This window comes from Octodon degus, unplaced genomic scaffold (genome assembly GCF_000260255.1).
Source record: "Octodon degus isolate 3935 unplaced genomic scaffold, OctDeg1.0 scaffold00011, whole genome shotgun sequence".
Classification (NCBI taxonomy): Eukaryota; Metazoa; Chordata; class Mammalia; order Rodentia; family Octodontidae; genus Octodon; species Octodon degus.
Window position 1 is genome coordinate 12,743,830 of NW_004524587.1, and position 18,130 is coordinate 12,761,959.

The 18,130-nt window shown below is 51.8% G+C and overlaps 1 protein-coding gene and 1 pseudogene across 3 annotated transcripts; one reads left to right on the forward strand and one right to left on the reverse strand.

The window, feature by feature from the left end:
* Positions 1-40: 40 nt before the first annotated feature.
* On the reverse strand, positions 41-14,716 carry Vps4a (vacuolar protein sorting 4 homolog A). Of its 3 annotated transcripts, none has more exons than XM_023709193.1 (12): positions 14,533-14,716; positions 10,170-10,281; positions 9,946-10,093; positions 7,869-7,930; positions 7,663-7,782; positions 6,984-7,140; positions 6,387-6,535; positions 5,986-6,067; positions 5,545-5,764; positions 3,875-4,015; positions 3,109-3,238; positions 41-1,106 (listed from the first exon to the last, which is right to left on the reverse strand). In XM_023709193.1, the coding sequence occupies exons 1-11, from the start codon at positions 14,551-14,553 to the stop codon at positions 3,137-3,139; spliced, it is 1,314 nt and encodes a 437-aa protein (XP_023564961.1). In that variant the 5' UTR covers positions 14,554-14,716; the 3' UTR covers positions 41-1,106; positions 3,109-3,136. The 3 variants fall into 3 exon arrangements, with proteins under 3 accessions (XP_023564961.1, XP_023564960.1, XP_004625884.1); XM_023709192.1 differs by having other exon boundaries at positions 41-1,109; XM_004625827.2 differs by lacking the exon at positions 41-1,106 and having other exon boundaries at positions 1,119-3,238.
* Positions 8,921-9,203, forward strand: LOC101584086 (annotated as a pseudogene).
* Positions 14,717-18,130: the final 3,414 nt, after the last annotated feature.

Below are 18,130 nucleotides of genomic sequence, written 5' to 3' on the forward strand. Positions count from 1 at the left end.
TGGTACCAGTTGCTTGTAAAAGTAATAACGCGGGACAAGGTGGTCCCAGTTGAAGTATTTAATAACAGCATTAATGTAAATAAGTACTCACATGGTTTAACAGGCTCAGAGACAGTTCCAGATTTGGGAAAGATGGAGATCTCTTGGGTGGCTGGTACTTGACTCTTTCCTTAGGCAGAGGCCATGGAGCAGGGGCAAGGTGCCAACTACTAGAGAGCAATGAGCCTCTTCCTTTCACAGGAGAGAGCTAGAAGGGTGCTTACTGGTCACTGTAGGTATTTGAAAGCATCACAGTGAACAGTGTTTGGCTTTAAGGAAGTCTCACCCCATCTTTATGTGGAGGTCTGAGAAGCAGTTTTTCATGTTTTGGTGCTGGGCACGGAGCCTTCAGTCTTCTGTATGCTAAGTACACGCTACTGAGCCGCAGCTGCAGCTGCTGAAGCAGCTGTGCCTGCAGAACAGAATCCCCTGAATCACATACACACGCGCTAAGAAGTCCATTACACTGCTCAGAGAGGTGTTTAGCCTGGGGAAGAACCCATTCTCTGTGGCTTTCTCTGAGCCCACATGGGCAAGCAGAACCCATTGTAGTTCCAGTTCCAGTTGGAGTCTGGAGGAGTTGGAGATGCGGCCCTCAGGTAGTTTGTAGAAAACTTTATGCTGAAAGATGGTCTTTATGAGGGGTTGGTTGAGCCTCCTCCCACTTGGTGTTCCCAAGCTCTTTGGCTTCCCACATTCTGATGCTTCCCGATAATCTTCACAGGCCCCCTTAGGGAGCCTTTGTGGTGGTATGAACAGCAACAAATCCTTGCATTTCCAGTAAGGAAGGAAGGTCTCTTCCACCCAAGGCAGATACAGTACTTACCCAACCACAAAAGCCACACGTGGAGCTAATGGAGAGTTTCAGAAATCCACTTCCACAGTGAAAGCCAATGCAGGCAGAAGTTCAGAAGAGCCCTGGTAAAGAAGTGACTTGCAGAGAATGTATGTAAAGGAGGATCTTCCTCTGCCTGTATTAGTAGGTTTAACAGTGTTGGGTCATGTGCTTGGCAGCCCAAGCCCTCAGCTTCCATCCCAGGGTTGTTCAGCCTTGGTAGTGGTTCCTGCTACTGATGAGAGAAAAATGGAAAGGCAGGTGTTTGTGAGCTCATCTAGAGCCAAGAGGACAAACAAAGACCCCAAGTTTCTACCAGTCACCCCTGTGAGAGCAAGGTGCTTATGCAGGAAGGTTTGGGGGAGACCACACTGAAGGAATTGGGGTAAAATGTATAAAACACCACTAGGTGAAGCTGCCCACACAGGGGATCACCTTTTATTCCTGAACTTGCAAACTGGGACTGAGAGCATATAATTAAGAAATGTGAGAGAAGTGAAAGACTAGCAATGCTGCTGCAGAAATGTCAGCTAGAGGTCAAGTCTGCTGTGATGACTCAAAAGGTGGAGGGCTCTTGGCAGAAGCAAGCAAGTCTGCTAGCACTGGGAAATAGTCTTAGAGCCCAAATTTTTCAATTTTTTTTTTTTTTAAAACAGGGTCTCCCTATGCAGTTCAGGCTTAGAACTCACTGTAGCTCAGCCTGGCCTTGAACTCACTCTGTCTCTGCCTCTCGGGTGCTAGGATCACAGGCATGTGCCACCACCCCTGGTAGAGCCCAGCCTTTCAGCTGTTAATCAGAAGTTCACATCAGCAGCTGTTTCTAACTAGAACAAGGAAACCATAGTGCAAAGCCAACATGATCTGCAGTTGGCCACTGGATCAGGTCTGGCCTGTTCAATTTGTAAAGAGAGAACTGGGGCTAAGAGTACAGCACTCTGGTAGAGCGGTACTTAGCATTCGTGAGCACCTGGGTTCGGTCCCCAGCACCAATACAATAGAGGAACAATAATGGTTTTGGTGGGGGAGAGGGGTGCACTAGCCTTGGCCCAGCCTCAAACTTCGTTTCCTATGCTAGGCCTTTCTATGTGCATACGACGAACATGCTGTTGTGTCTCATCCACTTAGCACATGGCCTTTCTGGAGCTGCCAGCTCTGGAGCTTGGTGTTTTATCAGGGGTCACTGCTTCCAGTGGTTGCCTGGAAGATGTCACTGAGTAAGGTCGGGTGTCCACTTCTAAACAGGGTGGCCCCTGCTTAGCAGTAGTGGCTGCCTCATAGGGACGTGCACCTGGTATTAACTAACCAGAAGTCAGAAATCTGTATTTTTACTTCAGCTCTGGACTTTAATGTGGCAATATGCCACCTACAGGCCACATCTGGCCCATCAGACTCCCTGTTGGCAATATCTGGGCTAGGCATGAAATGGTAGCAAGAGCTGTCCAGTTCTTTTCAACATCTCCAGCTAAATTTCTACCAGGGAACTGACAGGGCAGGGCAGGCCAAGAGAGCAGCAGGGGCGAGCACTGCTGACTGCCTACTCTGCTACAGAGAACAGCAGAGGGTCTTCTCAGTGGAAGCAAGAGTGGTCTTCAAAGAGGCCCAGACAAGAGTCAGAATGAGGTCAGTTGTTCAGGAAGGGAAAGGATTTATTAGACATCTCCAGGACGAGGCCCCAGGGGCAGTGGCTGGGCTCAGAGTTCTCACACCCAGGAAGAAAAGGCAGCAGTGAAGACCACCTGCCTGCCTTAGATCAAAGCAGCCTTGTGCTCACAGAAACTGTCTCTGCCGGCAGGGAGGACGTGGGCCCTGGACGCACACCCGCAGGGTGGGAATGGCTTCCTTACTTCCATCAGTCTGTTCTCACGGGGCCGAAGTTGGGAGGAAAGGGAGCAGGGGCTGGGCCTGGCTGCTCCTGCCCATGACACTTCCAGGTGATTTTATTTATAAACAAGACAGAAATCAAAGCAGCATTAATTTAGGGGATCAAAACAGTTAAAAAAAAAAAAAGACAGAGGGGCAGGAAGGAGTCAGTAAGCATCCAGGAGAGAGAAGTAGGGCAGCCAGTGTCTACCCAGCGTGGATCTGTGGCGGTGGGTCAGTGATGGAGGGCCTTCTTCCTGCTCCCTGGCTGGCCATGGGCAGCAGAGGAGCCGTAGTGACTACAGCGCACCCTGGAGCCCTGTCTGGCCACTGGTTTAGGGAGTATTGTGGATTTGCCCCAGCCTACTTCCCACCTTCACCATTGCCTAAGTGCAGCAGCTTTTAACTCTCCTGTCCAAAGTCCTCTGAGAATTTCTTCACTTTCAGGAGGTCCTCTGCATTCACCGTGGGCCGGGTGGTAGCCAAAGACCGGAGCATGTCAGACTGCAAAGGCAAGAGCATGGCAATGAGAACTAGCCCAGCCAGGTCTATCTTCCCCCTTGAAGTGCTCTGCCACTCAGGTGGCAGAAGCCTGCCTCCAGAATCACCCCCCACCCACTGTGGAATGCCCCTAGCAGCCTGCTGAACCACCTGCGGCAGGGACCTTCCAGAGACCGTACGGATCACGGATCACTTCCAGAACGCTGCCTTCCGGCCTCAACCCACTCCCAACTCCCGCCTGGGGCCTCTTTACCTATGCACCCACCTAACGGCCCCACACAGACACCTGCCATCCTGGGTAAGCACTGCCACGGGTGAGACTACAAATGAGGTTCCATATATTGACCAGGAGGCTGTTTTCACCCTGCATCAAAGCTGGCCATACTGACATAACTCTACCCCTCTGGAGTGAATAAGCCAAACCCTAAGAATGACAGTCTTATTTTGTGGACTTCACTCTTCTGCTGAAGAATGGATGATGCAAATGCTACTGCTTGTGTACTGGCAGGAGTCTCGGCCACTCTCACGGGAGTCATGAGAGCCCAAGACAAAAAAGGGGGCAATTCAAGTTTTATTCCTCAACTAGGCCCCACCCCATTTTCTTGGCTCCAAGGTCCAGCCTCCCAGCTGGTTACGTACCATGCAAACCACAGGCTCTAAGAGTTTATCACCAGGGACGTCCATCCAGGTCATCTCTATGGCCCCTGGGTCCCCTGGCGAGCATGGAGTCAGGAGGTCATCAATCATAATGCTAGGGTTGGTGCGGGAAGGGCCACAGACCTGAAACCAAGCAGGAGTGTGACAGGCTGGCAGGGCTATCCTTGGAGCGAGGAGGACTGACCTCAGATTGGTCTCCAGGATGTCTACTTCTCACCTTCCTCAGTAACACCACTGAGTCTTTTTTGTCTTTTTCAGACAGGGTCTTGTTTTACAGTTCAGGCTGGCCTTGAGCTCACTGGGTAGCCCAGGCTGGTCTCAAACTTGCAACCATGCTCCTGTCTCTGCCTCCCAAGTGCTGGAATTACATGCGTGCACCACCACACCTGGCTGACACCACGTCTTACTAGCAATATGGTTTTCCCCTGCAAAATCTGCAAGACTGGCAAAACAGCCCCTTCCCTCACTCCCTCCGGTTTGTGGCTCACATGCCACAGCATAGAATATGGGCTGTCCTTTTTTTGTTTTGTTTTGGTGGTCCCGGGGGTTGAACTCAGGACCTTGTGCTTGTGAGGCAAGCACTTACTCTACTGAGCTATCTCCCCGACCCTGGGCTGTCCTTTTTAACAGTGCAACCTGTTTAGCCCTCTGAACCCCTGGAGCCCCTGCTCTCCCCGACGCTGCTAGGCCCCATCATCATCCTCTGAGGAGCTGTCTTGCTCTACTTGAAGGAGGCTCCTGGAAGAAAGAGGTGTTTTCTGCTGTGGTCACTAATGTCTCCCCAGTGCCTGTGACAATGCCAGGACATAGACCCACAGGAGATACTAGATAAGAGATCTCCTGACAAGTGGGTAAATCCCACTTTATTTAGGTTTTTTTGAGACAACGGTTTCATAATGCAGTTCAGGCTGGCCTTGAACTCACTAGGTAGCCCAGGGTGGCCTCAAACTCACAGCGGTCCTCCTGCCTCAGCCTTGTACTTGCTGGTATTGTAGGTGTGTGCCATCACGCTTGGTGAATCCCTCCTTTAGACCTGCACTTTTCAGGCATTTTCTCAGTGTGCACTCTGCCCACAGGCAAAGTGGCGTTCAGGCTACAGAGCCATGAGCCTGCTGCTGTCCTCTGCCCTCTCACAACTGGAGACAGCCACATGCGAGGAAGAGCTGCAGAAGAGGCAGGGCAGGTCCACCCTGGCCCTGGCTTCTGCCCTGCTTCTCCAGGAGACAGAGTGTGTTCCTGTGGTTCCAGGAAGCCTGATGACCCCTCATTCTACTGACACTGTCTAAGCTTTGTTCACCACTCACCTCCGTTGCTGAGGGGCCTGGGGGTGGGGGGTGCTGGGAGCCCAGGATCTTAATGCTGAGTTACATCCCCAGCACCTTTTTTTTTGTTTGTTTTTTAAGTGTTTTTTTTTTTTTGCTCCGAATGCCTTCAAGGCATGACTGGCTGGCTTGAATAGTGGGGATCGAACCACAGTCCGCTTTGTTGAAGCAGCCACTTAAAGAACTGAGCTAAGGGGCAGGCCCCCTTTTGTTTGTTTTTGAGACAAGGCCTTGCAAAGTCACTAAATTGCCCAGGCTGGGCTTGAACTTTGCAATCCCCTGGCCTCAGCCTCCTTATAGGTGTGCACCACCATGCCCAGCACCACTCACCTTCTTAAAGTGCGTTGCTGACTGGACTTTTCTGACGGGCTGCATGAGAGAGTCCCGCACAATGATGCTGATGTCTGCACCCGAGTAGCCTTCTGTCTTCCGGGCCAGCTCGTGGATGTTGGCATCTGTGAGGTTGTGTGGAGTGCTCCCCAGATGCAACCGGAACATCTGGGCGCGGGCGGCTTCCTCAGGCAATGGGATATAAATGCGCTTTTCAAACCTAGAGGGCAGAGCATGCACAGGAAAGGGGCAAATCACTGAATAGTGTTAATGCAGGGGCAGCCCAGAGACTGGGAGATACAGTTCTGGGCCCTGACGAAACTGGCTTCACTGAGGGCTCTGTTCACTGCACAAACTCAAGCAAGACAGAGATGGGCGAGGTCTACCTGCAGGCTGCCCAGGGCAGGGAGAGTGCAGCACCGCCCTGCAGGGAGGACTCACCTCCTCCTAATGGCAGAGTCCAGCACCCAGGGGATGTTTGTGGTACCAAGAACCAGAGTCCCATCGTTGTTGTTCCCCACTCCTGTGGAGAAAGGAGATAGACTGAGGGCAGCTGTAGGGTCAGTCAGAACCTGCTGGTCAGACCCTGAGACCTTGTGTGTTGTTGCCTGAGGCCATCCCTGTGACACCACTATCAGAGTCCTGACTGAAATGCGGCCAGTCTGGCTGTGGCTAGGAAGACCCCACAAAGCTCTCTGCCCTGTGGTGAAAGCCTGCCTGAGACCTGTAGCCAGTACCTCCAGGTGCTTTTCCTCTACCCAACCAGGCCAGAGAAACAATGACACTGGAGCTTGGCTCTGGGCAGAGCCACAACCAAGAGGGGACCCAGGACTGGGACGCACCTTGCATCTGGACCAGGAACTCTGTTTTGATCCTCCGGGCAGCCTCGCTCTCGTTCTCATTCCGGGACCCACAGAGGGAGTCTACCTCATCAATGAAGATGATGGAGGGCTTGTGCTGCCTGGCCAACTCGAAGAGGTTCTTCACGAGCCTAGGGGGGAACAGTGGCTTAGAGTCTAGTTGCGCCTGTACAGGTGTGCTGAGTCTAGTCACCACTTTTCCTGCCCTTCTCACAGGAAAAACAGTGGCGACAGATCTTCCAGACCAAGGGGAAGGGCGTGCCTGATACTGTGTAGATACTCAGCTCTGGACTCAGGACTGGGCATCTCCTTTCCTCTGAGCCTCCCTTTCCTCATGTGCAAGTGGGAACCAGTGTGGGGAACGGGTAAAATACACCCAGTGCCCTAGTAGGAGACTGGGCAGATCCTGCTACGGTGGATCTTTCACTTGCTTATGATGACTTCATCTCTCCCGGGGTCCCTTTCCAGGTTCACCAGTCCACCAGGACAGGACCCCAACCAAAACGCTGGCCAAATCTCACTCTCCTTGCTACTATCCCCACGCCTCTGGGAAGTGGCCACCCCAGCTGGCTAACTTACTTCTCACTCTCCCCCAACCACTTAGACATCAGATCAGAGGAGGACACAGAGAAGAAGGTAGAGTTGTTGGCCTCTGTTGCCACAGCTTTGGCCAGATAGGATTTCCCTGTGCCAGGGGGTCCGAAGAGCAGTATCCCTCGCCAAGGGGTACGCTTGCCTGCAACAAAAAAATAAACCCGTCAGCCGTCTCCTGACTGGGGAAAGGGTGGGAGGTCTTCATTCACTGCAACTATAGCAACAAATGCTCTGTAACGTGGCTGATTGGGGAGCGAAGGCAGAAAGGCCTATGAACCCACTGGGATAACAGTCCTAACCCTTGGGAACCACTGTGTCCACCCTCTAGAATGCTCACCTCAAAATTCTAGTCACAAAAATGTGTTTTTTCCTTTTCAGGGCTGGGGATTGAACTCCGTGCCTTGTGCATGCCAGGCAAGTGCTCTACAACTGAGCTACCTTCCAGCTCATAAATATTTCTGACAACACCAAGAAGCTGAGGCATAGGTGACACGGGGAGTGGGTCCCAGGGCCTCTCCCAACAGCACACATGCGAGGCCAGGCACCATTCCCTGTGTGCCAAGATTGCCAAAGCCATCTGCTTTGGACACTTCAGAGGGGACCCCATCCTGACTCCCACAGGAGCCTGAGTTTACATCTGTACCTCTGGTGGCTCAGCTCTTACCTGTGAACAAGTGTGGGAATTTGATTGGCAAAATGACAGCTTCTTTGAGGGCCTCCTTGGCCCCCTCTAGCCCGGCCACGTCATTCCACCGTATGTTGGGCTTCTCCATCACAACAGCACCTGCAGCAGGAGGTGCTGACATAGGCAGGAGTCGACGCACAGGGCCCCACAGTCCCTTGCAGGGCATGTGGCCCCGGGCCTCTTACCCATCAATTGCTCCTGCAGCTTCTTCTTCTCTGGATTATCCCCTTCGCTGTCACTGTCGCTGCTGAGAAAGGAAACAGAAGCTCACCAGCTAGTTCTCAGCTTAGAGCCATAAGGCTATGAGTGGGGCTGGGTCTGCTGCCAGCACTGGGTGAGGAATGCTCCCAGCTCAGCTCTGTCAAGGGACAGGTGAGCAGGCCAGGCCTGTGGGTGTCAGGGCCACACTCGTCTGGCTGACATGGTCACAGGGACATCATGATTTTTTCATTAAGGGAATCCAGGTTGGGAGGTCCACCCTCTCCTGAGGGCTGGAGGAGAAAATGTACTTCAGCTAGATTTCATTAGCAGCCAGTCAAGCAAATGTAGCCATAAGGAACCTTTTGTATGGACTCAGATACAGATAGCACATGGCCGTGACCCCAGAGGAGTCTGAAGGACAGAGAAGAGGTAAAGTTTGAAATGAAACATGGAAAGCTGAGCACATCTACAATCCTAGCACTCCAGGAGGCTGAGGTAGGAGGATCTCAAGTTTGAACTCAGTCTGGACAACTCAGTGAGAACCTGTCTTAGGACTGAAAGGTAACTCAGTTAAAGACCCTGGGTTCAATCCCTAGTACCAGGCACACTCGTGTACACATAATAGCACTAAAGGGGAAGCTAGGGGTAGGGGCAGGCCTGTAATTCCAACTATTCAGGAGAATTCTAAACTTCAAGCCAACCTGGGCAGTTTTGACTCTGCCTAAAATGACCAATTAAAAATGTTAGTGATGCAGCTCAGTGCTTAGAGCTCGTCCTTAGTTTGCTTAGCACTGCATTTGGTTCCCAGTGTGCATGAGGCCCTTGGTTCAAACATGCTCTGATCCCAACAGTCACTTTGTATCCTGACTTCAGGATATTTGTTGCTTCAAAATTCTCTGAGGGATGAGAATACTCCAGTTCAGCGGCACACTGCCTGCCTGGCAAGTGCGAGGCCATGAGTTTTATTCCTGGTATAAAAAAAAAAAAAGTGGTCTCTTGCTGCAGCAACGCGAGTGGGAGCACAGGAGCTCGGGCTTGGAGCGAAACACTTTGGATTGTTTTAAGAAAATGGCAGACAAACCAGACATGGGGGAAATCGCCAGCTTCGATAAGGCCAAGCTGAAGAAGACGGAGACACAGGAGAAGAACACCCTGCCGACCAAAGAGACCATTGAGCAGGAAAAGCAGAGTGAGATTTCCTAAGAGCCCAGACAATTCCCCGCCCCCGTCATCTCTGAGACCCCCCCCAGTCATGATGTGGAGGAAGAGCCACTTGCAAGATGGACACGAGCCGCAAGCTGCACTGTAAACCCGGGCATTCCGCGCCGATGCCACCAGCCCGTGGGTCTCTGAGGGGACACCCCCCCCCCAACCGGACTGCCAAATTCTCAGGTTTGCCCTGGGATATTATAGAAAATTATTTGTATGTTAAATGAAAATAAAACAAATCTCGTGGCAAAAAAAAAGTTCTAAAACTTCTGTCCCTTCCTCAGCACATCTCTCACCTGGGAATTAGGCTGCAGGCACATGGCCCAGGAGGAAGTCTCACCTCTCAGGTCTCCTCCATCCCCTCCCTCCCTGGCCTCCAGGGCACCAGAGCAGAGCCCATGCCTGAGCTGAGAGGCATGGAGGCTCTGGCTGTGGAGTCTGAGGCCAGGGCAAGAGGTCTAGTCACACTGTGTCTGGCTATACCTCTGTGTTTAATGAATGCGCAGCATGTGCCAAACTCCCTCTGAGGCTGTCACTTCACCCCCTCTGCTCCTTACTGCAGTGCGTGGCAGAGTTCCCTGGTCCTCCCTCATGTGCAAGGCAGTGGCAGAGCCAGGTTCCAACCTAAGAGTAGGGCTGCAGGAGGCCAAGGCTGTCACCCCTCACCAGGCTTTTCTGTGCAGACCAGTGAGATGACACGGACACGCTCAAGGATGTGCCAGGGAAAGCCACTGCTACCTCAATGGTCAGGAATAGTTTCCCACTACCATGCAAGTCCAAGCAGGACTGGCATGGGGAATAGCAGCACCATGTGAAGAGGGTACCGAGCCCAGCTGCGTGCTCCACACTCACCCCTTGCCCTCGCTCGGATTCTCCTTCACTGGCTTTTTGCCGTGTTTCTCTTTGTTTTTTAAGTAATCCTTCAGCTTCTCTGCCCGGTCTAGGTACTGCACGCACTTGGCTCGAATGCTCTCCTTGGCCTTGTCACTGTGAGCCTCATCTGCAAAAAGGAGGCAGAGTGGCCTAGTGAGGCTGGGCACTCTCCTCATGGGGACCCGTGACCCGCCGCAACTCACACTTGATGGCGTGCAGGAAGTATTCCACAGCATGCTGGTACAGCCGCAGTGCCTCCTCGTAGTTCTTGGCTTTGTCCTCCTCCGTGGCTTTAGTCACCAGATCAATGGCTTTCTGAAAAGGAAAGGCAGATAGCTCGGTGCTTCCCAGGAGATCCAGACAGACCTGGGCCTCCCAAGCAACAGGATGAGACAAGAAACAGTGCCAGGCCTGTGGCCTGTGGCCTGTGGCCTGACTGGTTGCAGGCCATTATATTGCCCTACTTTTGGGACACCAACTAGAAAGGCTTTACGAGGAAGCTTTATGACAGCCATCCCTCCCCACAGGGAACTCGGACAGTTCAAGGCAGCCTCCTTCCAGCCTTTGCCCCCGGAGTCCAGCAGTGGAACCCTGACTCCATGTGCTGGGTCTGGGCTCCTGGGTGAATCCACAGGACTTTCTACTTCACTGCTTCAAGGGAAAGAGAGCCCAGAACAGTGATGGCAAACTCCGAAAAAACTGATTGCTGCTTCACTCAGCAAAGAGGCCAGAGAATGCATCTGGCCTTGGGCAGAGAAGAGTCAGCCAGCTGGGAAAGTCCTTCATCAACCCAAGGCCTGTGACATGAGAGCCACATGGGCATCTGCCCACCAGCCTTTCTTGTTTGCTTTTATGATACTGGGGACTGAATGTAAGGCTCTGCACTGAGTTACAGCTGCAGCCCTCTTGCCAGTGCATCAGCCAGAGGAGTAAAATGAAGTTCCAGAAAGCAGCTCAGTGCTAGAGCACCCCTGGATTCAATCTCCAGCACCACAAAAGAGAGGTGGACTTACAGCACCTCTGTTCCTTCTACGGCCCCAGCTCAACTTGCTTCTTGCCACTGAAAAGGGCAGGCTGTTGTCCTACATTGTTGAAAGCCGACACCTGGAAGGAGCTGAGCCACAGGACTCCACACCTGGCTGCAGAAAGGACAGTGCTTGCTCGTTCTGGAGGCAAATCATGCTGCCAGGTGAGGGCCCTGCGCCCTGAAGAACTCCCAGGGAGTGTGCAGGCCTCCGAGACTCTGACAGATGCTGTGGGCTAGTGCCCTGTGTGGAACAGGAAGCACCTACACATACTTTTTTTTTTTTTTTTTTTTTTTTGGCGGAACCGGGGATTAAACTCAGATCCTTGCGTTTGCCATTCAAGCGCTTATCCTACTGAGCCATCTCCCCGGCCCCACATACGGTTTTAGAGACCACTGCCCAGGGCCAGGGATTTAGCTCAGTGGCATAGTGCCTGCCTGGCAAGCCTGAGTTTGATTCCCAGTGCCAAAGAAAAGAAACCACAATCCAACCAAAATCTTCCTCCTCCACCTGCTGTGGCACAGCTGCAGCCACAGCAAACAGAACCCTCCAGCCAGTCCTCAGCGGGGCCAGGGCATTTGTGCAGTCCTTGCCCTGCTATAGGTAAGAAGTGCCTAAGAGAGACACACAGCCATGCAAAATGGACAGGCTGGTGAGACAGGCCAGACTGATGTTAAGGGAACTGCTAGACTGCAGAGACAAGAGAGAGGAAGAAGGACTGGGGCTGCTGCTGAGTTACCACTTGCCTAGCATACCTGGGTTCAAGCCCTAGTACTGCTGAGAGGAAGAAGTGCTGCTTCCCTGGGGCTTCACTCCCTCTGGAGGACATCTGGGAGCCCTACTGCTTCTTGGCTCATCAGCTCACCCACAGGCTGTCTGTTCTCTCCTTGTTGGCCCCTCAGATAAGACAGTGCTCCTGTCTGGGTGGCTTCCTTCTTTAGAACACACACCCAACTTCCTTGGACTGTCACTCTGTTCTGTCCCTTCAGTGTGTTTATGTGAGATAGTCTCACTATGTACTACAGTCTACTCTGGCTTTGCACTCACTATGTAGCCCAGGCTGGGTTTGAATTGGGGACTCTCCTGCCTCAGCCTCCCAATCCTGGGATTACAGGCACTGAGCTCTTACGCCCAGGTTCCTATACTGATTCTTGCTTGGGTCTATTCTTCTCAGTAAGGGCTCAGAATAAAACTCGAGGTTTGAGCTCCCTCTGTGGAGCAGAGCACACCCACCTCCTCTTTTCTTTTTTTCCTCTTTTATTATTAGTACCTATTAGTTTTTCAAAATATTGGCCTTCACTGCATATACTGTGATCCTGTTACCCCATTGGTGTCCTGTAACCCCCACATACAGTACCCCTTTGCTTTGTCTAATAACAGTCTTCCTTCTACTTTCATGTCTTCTTTGTTAGATCCCACATAAGAACACGTGACAGATGTCTTTCTAAGCCTGGCTTCTTCTGTCCCTCCTTCTGAACGCTCTATTCATGCAGCCAGCAACCAATACAGTTTTTCACATGTGGGAACTGTTAGTGGAGAGAAACAGCTTGGTTTAACAGGAGGGTAAGGTGACAGATAAAACTGCCACACTGCCTCATTGCTAGTAACACATAAGGCAAAGGATGGGCATAAGTGAAAAGGGTAACAGAGATATGCGAGTCAGGTGCGGTGGCGCATGTCTGTGATCCTGACATTCTTGGAGGCTGAAGCAGGAGGACTGCAAGTGCAAGCCCGGCCTGGGCAACTCGGGATCAGTGAGGCCCTACCTTAAAATTAAAGATTAAAAGAAGGGTGGTGCTGGGCTATAGCTAAGCATGAAGGCCCTGGATTTGCTTCCCAGTACTTGTACATGCACACTAACAGTGGGCCTGGCAGATTTTTTTCTAGAAAGAACCAGATGTTACATAAATATTTAGGTTTTGCCAGGCAGTACCATTTCTCTAGCAACTATCCAATTCTGCCTTTGTAGGACAAAAGCAGCAGATAATATGCAAATGAATGAGTGGGATTTATTTCAATAAAACTTTATTTATAAGCACTGAAATTTGAATTTCAAATTTTCACGTGTCATGAAAGCCTTTTTTCCCAGCCACTTAAAAAAAGTGAAAGCCTATGACATTATGTTAAGGAAGCCAATCACGAAGGACCACATATTATGATTCCATTTACATAAAATGCTCAGAATAGGGAAATTTAAAGAGCTTGAAGATAGATTAGTGGCTGCCTTGGGCTGGGAGGGATCAAGGATTGGGGAGTGACAGCAAAAGGCAAAGGTGTTTTTAGGGGAGGTGATGAAAATGTTCTAAAAAGTAACTGTAGTGATGGCTACACAACTCTGTGCAGCCTTAAGTTTGCCTCAAGTGGGTGAACGCCTGTAATCTGAGCATTTGGGAGGCCGAGTCAGGAGGACTGTGAGTCTGAGGCTAGCTTAAACTACACAGTGAGACCCTGTCTCCAAAACAAGGGTACACTTAAGTGGGTGTAGTCGTGCCTGTCTATAATTCCAGCACACTGGGAGGCTGAGTCAGGAGAATAAAAGTTCCAGCCCAGCCTGGCCTACTTAGAGACTAGTGAAATACTGCCTAAAAATAAAGAAAAGGAAGGAAGAGGGCCACGGTGTAGGGCCACGGGTGTAGCTAGGTGCAAAGGCCCTGGGTTCCGTCCTCAGAATCAGGTGGGAAAGCCCCGAGGAAACCATTCTTACTGCAGGCTGAGATCGGCTGACACGGAGGTAACAGATCCGAGGTTATGCTTGTGGATGATGGGGTCGGGCTTTGCATTCCACCTAATTCCTAGCCCGATTTATTCCACGCTTGTTCTCCACCTGGAGCGACTGACCATCCCTCTTCCACGCCCGAACCCGAAAGCCATCCCGCCAGGGGCGCACTTCATCGGCCACGACTTACTGAGAATGCGGTACCTCAGCTGGTACCTAAACCACCCCATAACCACACAACCGCTGCCCCATGTTACCGCTGAGGCCGAGCTGATTCTAAGGTCAAAAACACGGTCCCAGGTCACACCCTCTGCGTGGCAGGGATGGGGTTCAGAGCCGGGTCTCAGGTCCGAGCGTGTTTATGTTTTCTGACAGCACTGGGGGCCGGGCTGTCACCCGTCCAGGCGGCGCCGCCCTGGGCACCTCCCCGCACGGGGCAGGGAATGAATGGAGGGTCGCGGGCCGAGGAGAGGGAATCAGAGCCGGGGACAAGCTGGGGCTCGTCCGCGGGGTGCCACGGGGCTGGGGGAGGTCGTGGCGGGCGAGAGCGACACCAGGGAGCCCCACGCGAGCAGGCTGCGGGCCGGGGAGGGGCTGCAGTCGGGCATCGGCGGCGCTGGCTGCACGCAGCGGCTCCGGGAAGCGCCGGCCCGGCCAGCCGGCCTCGGGATGGAGACGCCCCCTTGCTGCGAGTGCGTGGAAGGAGAAACGGTGGCGGGCGACGGGGCCAGGTCCGAAGAGGCCGCCCGCCCGCCCGGTCCGCGGCCCGCAGGCCCCACCGCGCCGCTTTCGGCCTCCGCAGCCCTCCGGGCCGCGCTGAGGTACCTGGAGGGTTGACGTTGTCATTTCATCTCCTGGGTCCGCTCCACACCCAGCGGCGCTGCTGGCGGCCTCGGTCCGGCTCGGGGGGAGCCGAACTGCTGGGTCCTGCACAGGAGCCCGGCGGGTCGGCGCTGGGCGCGGGCAGAGAAGCCGCGGGCTGCCGGAGCTGAGCCGGAGGACGAGCGAGGAGCGCGGCCCAGAGCGGTCGGACCCGAGCCGCGCGGCTGGCCCCTAGCGGCCACATCTCACGTTGCAGGCAGCGCTCCCGTGGCGTGGAGGACCCGGGCGGGCAGGCTGGGGGCGGGGCCAGACACAGCACGGGGCTGGGGGCGGGGCTGTCCGGGGCGGGGCCATGGCCGGGCAGAATGCTGAAGCCCTCCACTGCTTAGAATAAAAAGGGCGTCAGCGGACTAAAACTCCTGCTTCTGGCAAAGCTCAGCAGCCCGGAAAGCGATTGAGGCTGGGCATAGTGGCGCGTGCCTGTAATCCCAGCATTTGGGAGGCTGAAAGCAGGAGAATCACTACGAGTCCGATCTAGGTGGTGAGACGCTGTACACCTGTAGCACCTGCCCTAAATTAAAAAAATAAAATTAAAGAATAAAAAGGGCGAATTTACCTGCGCTCCACTCACTTACCAGGAATCTAGTGTGCTGCCATTTAGTAGGGTATGTTCATTTGTGCTTACTTTCCTGAATGAACTTGCTAACTAGTTTACTCTGGATACTATTATAATGTCGGTGACTTCTAATGGCACTTGGGTTTGGCTTGCTTTTTTTTTCCCCCTTAGATAAGGGTTTGTTAAGTTTCTCAGGAAGGCCTCTAACTTGGATTCTCCAGCCTCAGCCTCCCAAACCTCTGGAATTAAAGCAATGTACCATGCTTCTGGCTTTTTTTTTTTTTTAATTAATCCTTTGTTCTTTTCTGTAGGAAAGTGTTTTCTTGTCCAAATAGCTTTCATTACTATTCAGTACTAGCCTCTGAACTGGTGTCTGAGAATATAGCAATGATCTGGGCCGTTCCAGGGGAGCTTACAGTCTCAGAAAGCGGATGTTCATCAGAATGGAATAAGCATTTTGGGGCCCACATGAGAAGGCTCACATGTGTGACTTTTTGTTTTTATTGTTGTTTTGAGATGTGGTCTTACTATGCAGCCCGGCTGGCTTGCCTCGTGGTGTTCTTCCTGCCTGCAGTCCCCAAGTGCTAGCCTTGTGGGGGCTTCCAGCAGTACCTGGGGCTTCCCACCAAGTGGAGGCTGAAGAATGAGGGGAAGTGCGCTCCAGCCTGAGGAACAGCCATACAAAGAATCTAGAGCTGCGAAAGCTCACAGAGTCGAGGAGAATCAGGCTCTGGGTCATGGATGCCCTTTGCCAACTCAGGGCCAGGACTGTGGCAAAGACTTGGGATTTTATCCTAAGAGCAATAGGAAGGTCTTTTTTTTTTTTTTTTTTTTTTTTTTTAAATTTCTGAGATTTGGGGTTATGTTTTGTTTTTTCTTTTTAACTAGAAGATGCTAGTCATAATATATACTTTTTCTTTTTCTTTTTTTTGTACCAGGAATTGAACTGAGGACTTCGTGCTTACCAGGCAGGCCTTGTGCACTAAGCTATATCCCTGGCCATGTATGGTGCTGGACATAGTGATGTACACCTGTGATTCCAGTGTTCTGGAAGGTCGAGGCAGGAAGAGTGTAGATTCAAGCCTAGCCTAAGCAAGTTAGCAAGTTGCTCTCAAAATATAAAAAAGGACTGGGGAACCAGGTGGGGTGGCACATGCCTGTATTCCAAGCATGCTGGGAGGCTGAAGCAGGAGGATCACAAATTCAACCCTAGAATGAGCAACATAGTGACTCAGAGACCCTGTCTCAAAATAAGAAAGATCCAGGTGTGGTGGTGCATACCTGCAATCCCACACTGGGGAGGCAGAGATAGGAGGACTGCCTCAAGTTTGAGGCCAGCCTGGACTACAAAGTGAGGCACTGTCTGTAAACAGACAAGTGAATCAACAAAGAAAGAGCTGGGGCTGTAGCTCAGTGTGAAGGCCCTGGATCCAGTGCCTGGTACTGCCAGCAATCACCGTAAGAGAGATGGCAGGAGGGATGACTCTTGCAGTGTGAATCTGCTGCTGTACTCCAGAGGAAAGCGAGGGAAGACTGGAGGGCCACGGAGAAATGCACGGGGTGAAAGATTCTGGAAGACAAGGGCCAAGAATTTAGAAGTCTAAGATTTGAAGGCTAGGTGTCACCTGTAATCCCCACACTCAGTCAGCTGAGGCAGGAGGATTGCTGTGAGTTTGAGGCCAAGTCTTTAGCAGTTGGGAAGCTGAGGCAGGAGGACTGCTGTGAATTGGAGGCCAGCCTTGGCTACATAGCAAGTGTAAGACTAGCCTGAACTACATGAGACCCTGTCTCAAAAAAAAATAAAAAATAAAAAATAAAAAAATAAAGCCAGCCAGATAGTTCAGCAGACTAAAGTGCCTGCTTAGATAGACCCAGGGACTGGGGTTTGATCCCTGGCGTACTGTGCCGGCTCTGCCCCTGGGGCACAGTGCGACAGTGATTGAGACTGGGTGTGGTGGCATGCATCTGTGATCCCAGCCAGCACTTGGAGGGCTGAAAACAGGAGAATCAGTACAAGTCTGATCTGTGTAGTGAGACCCTGTACTAAATACAAAAAAACCCAAAAACAAAATCCAAACAAAAAACTCATAAAAACAGAAAATGAGGTTGATTGGCTATGGAGTGGGGCAGGAGGGGAATGATACATTGCCTGGCTTAAGCGTCTGGATTGCTCTTGCTACCAGCTGGGAATACTGAACAAATTCAGGTTAAGGGGGCAGAGAGTGAGGAAGATCATGAATTCCGAGAACCTCTGAAAGGTTCCTACGAGAATGTGTCCGTTGGAGATCTACATCGAAAGCTCGGAAGGGAGATGAGGGCTAGAGAGTCCCATGCAGGAACCCATAGGAATGGAAATCATGTGTGAGGGTCTCCTTACATTGACCAAGAAACTAGCTGAGGAAATAAATGTACTGAGCATGAAAATCAGATTAGTCTGAGAAGGAAGCTACAAACATGGAAGAGGGAAAGATAGAAAGAATCCTCATGTATGGCAAATTATCACAGTCCATGGTTTCTAAATATGTAGTCTAGAAATATAAATGTCTATGGCCAGGCCAGGTGGTGAACGCCTGCAATCCTGGCACCTGGGAAGCTGAGGCAGGAGGAGTGCTGTGAATTCGAAGTCAGCCTGGTCTACTTGGTAAAAAAAAAAACCACTCACTCAGGTCTTGGTTTCTTTTCTGTGTGTGTGGTAATGGAGATAGAACCCAGAGCCTTTCCTCTGAGATACATCCCCAGAAGGGTTTTTTTGGAACAGGGTTTTACTGTGTAGTTCAGGCTGACCTTAAATTTCCAGCAATCTTCCTGCCTCAGCCTCCCAAGTGCTGAGATTACAGACATGCACCACCACATCTATTTTTTGAGGCAGGGTTTTGCTAAGTCCCTAGGTTGCCCAGGCTGGTTTCAAGGTTATCTTCCTGCCTCAGCCTCTCAGAGTGCTAGGGTTACAGATGTGACCAATCATGTCCAGCTAGATCTTGGTTC

What these genes read in the sequence shown, in the direction of transcription:
- Vps4a (XM_023709193.1), bottom strand. Translation starts at nt 14,553, where the DNA reads ATGACAACGTCAACCCTCCAG. An exon ending in AATCCGAGCGAGGGCAAGGG is followed by an intron (nt 7,931 to 9,945) that starts GTGAGTGTGGAG and finishes TTCCTTTCTCAG; the next exon opens with CAGCGACAGTGACAGCGAAG. An exon ending in TAGAGCCTGTGGTTTGCATG is followed by an intron (nt 3,239 to 3,874) that starts GTACGTAACCAG and finishes TTGCCTTTGCAG; the next exon opens with TCTGACATGCTCCGGTCTTT.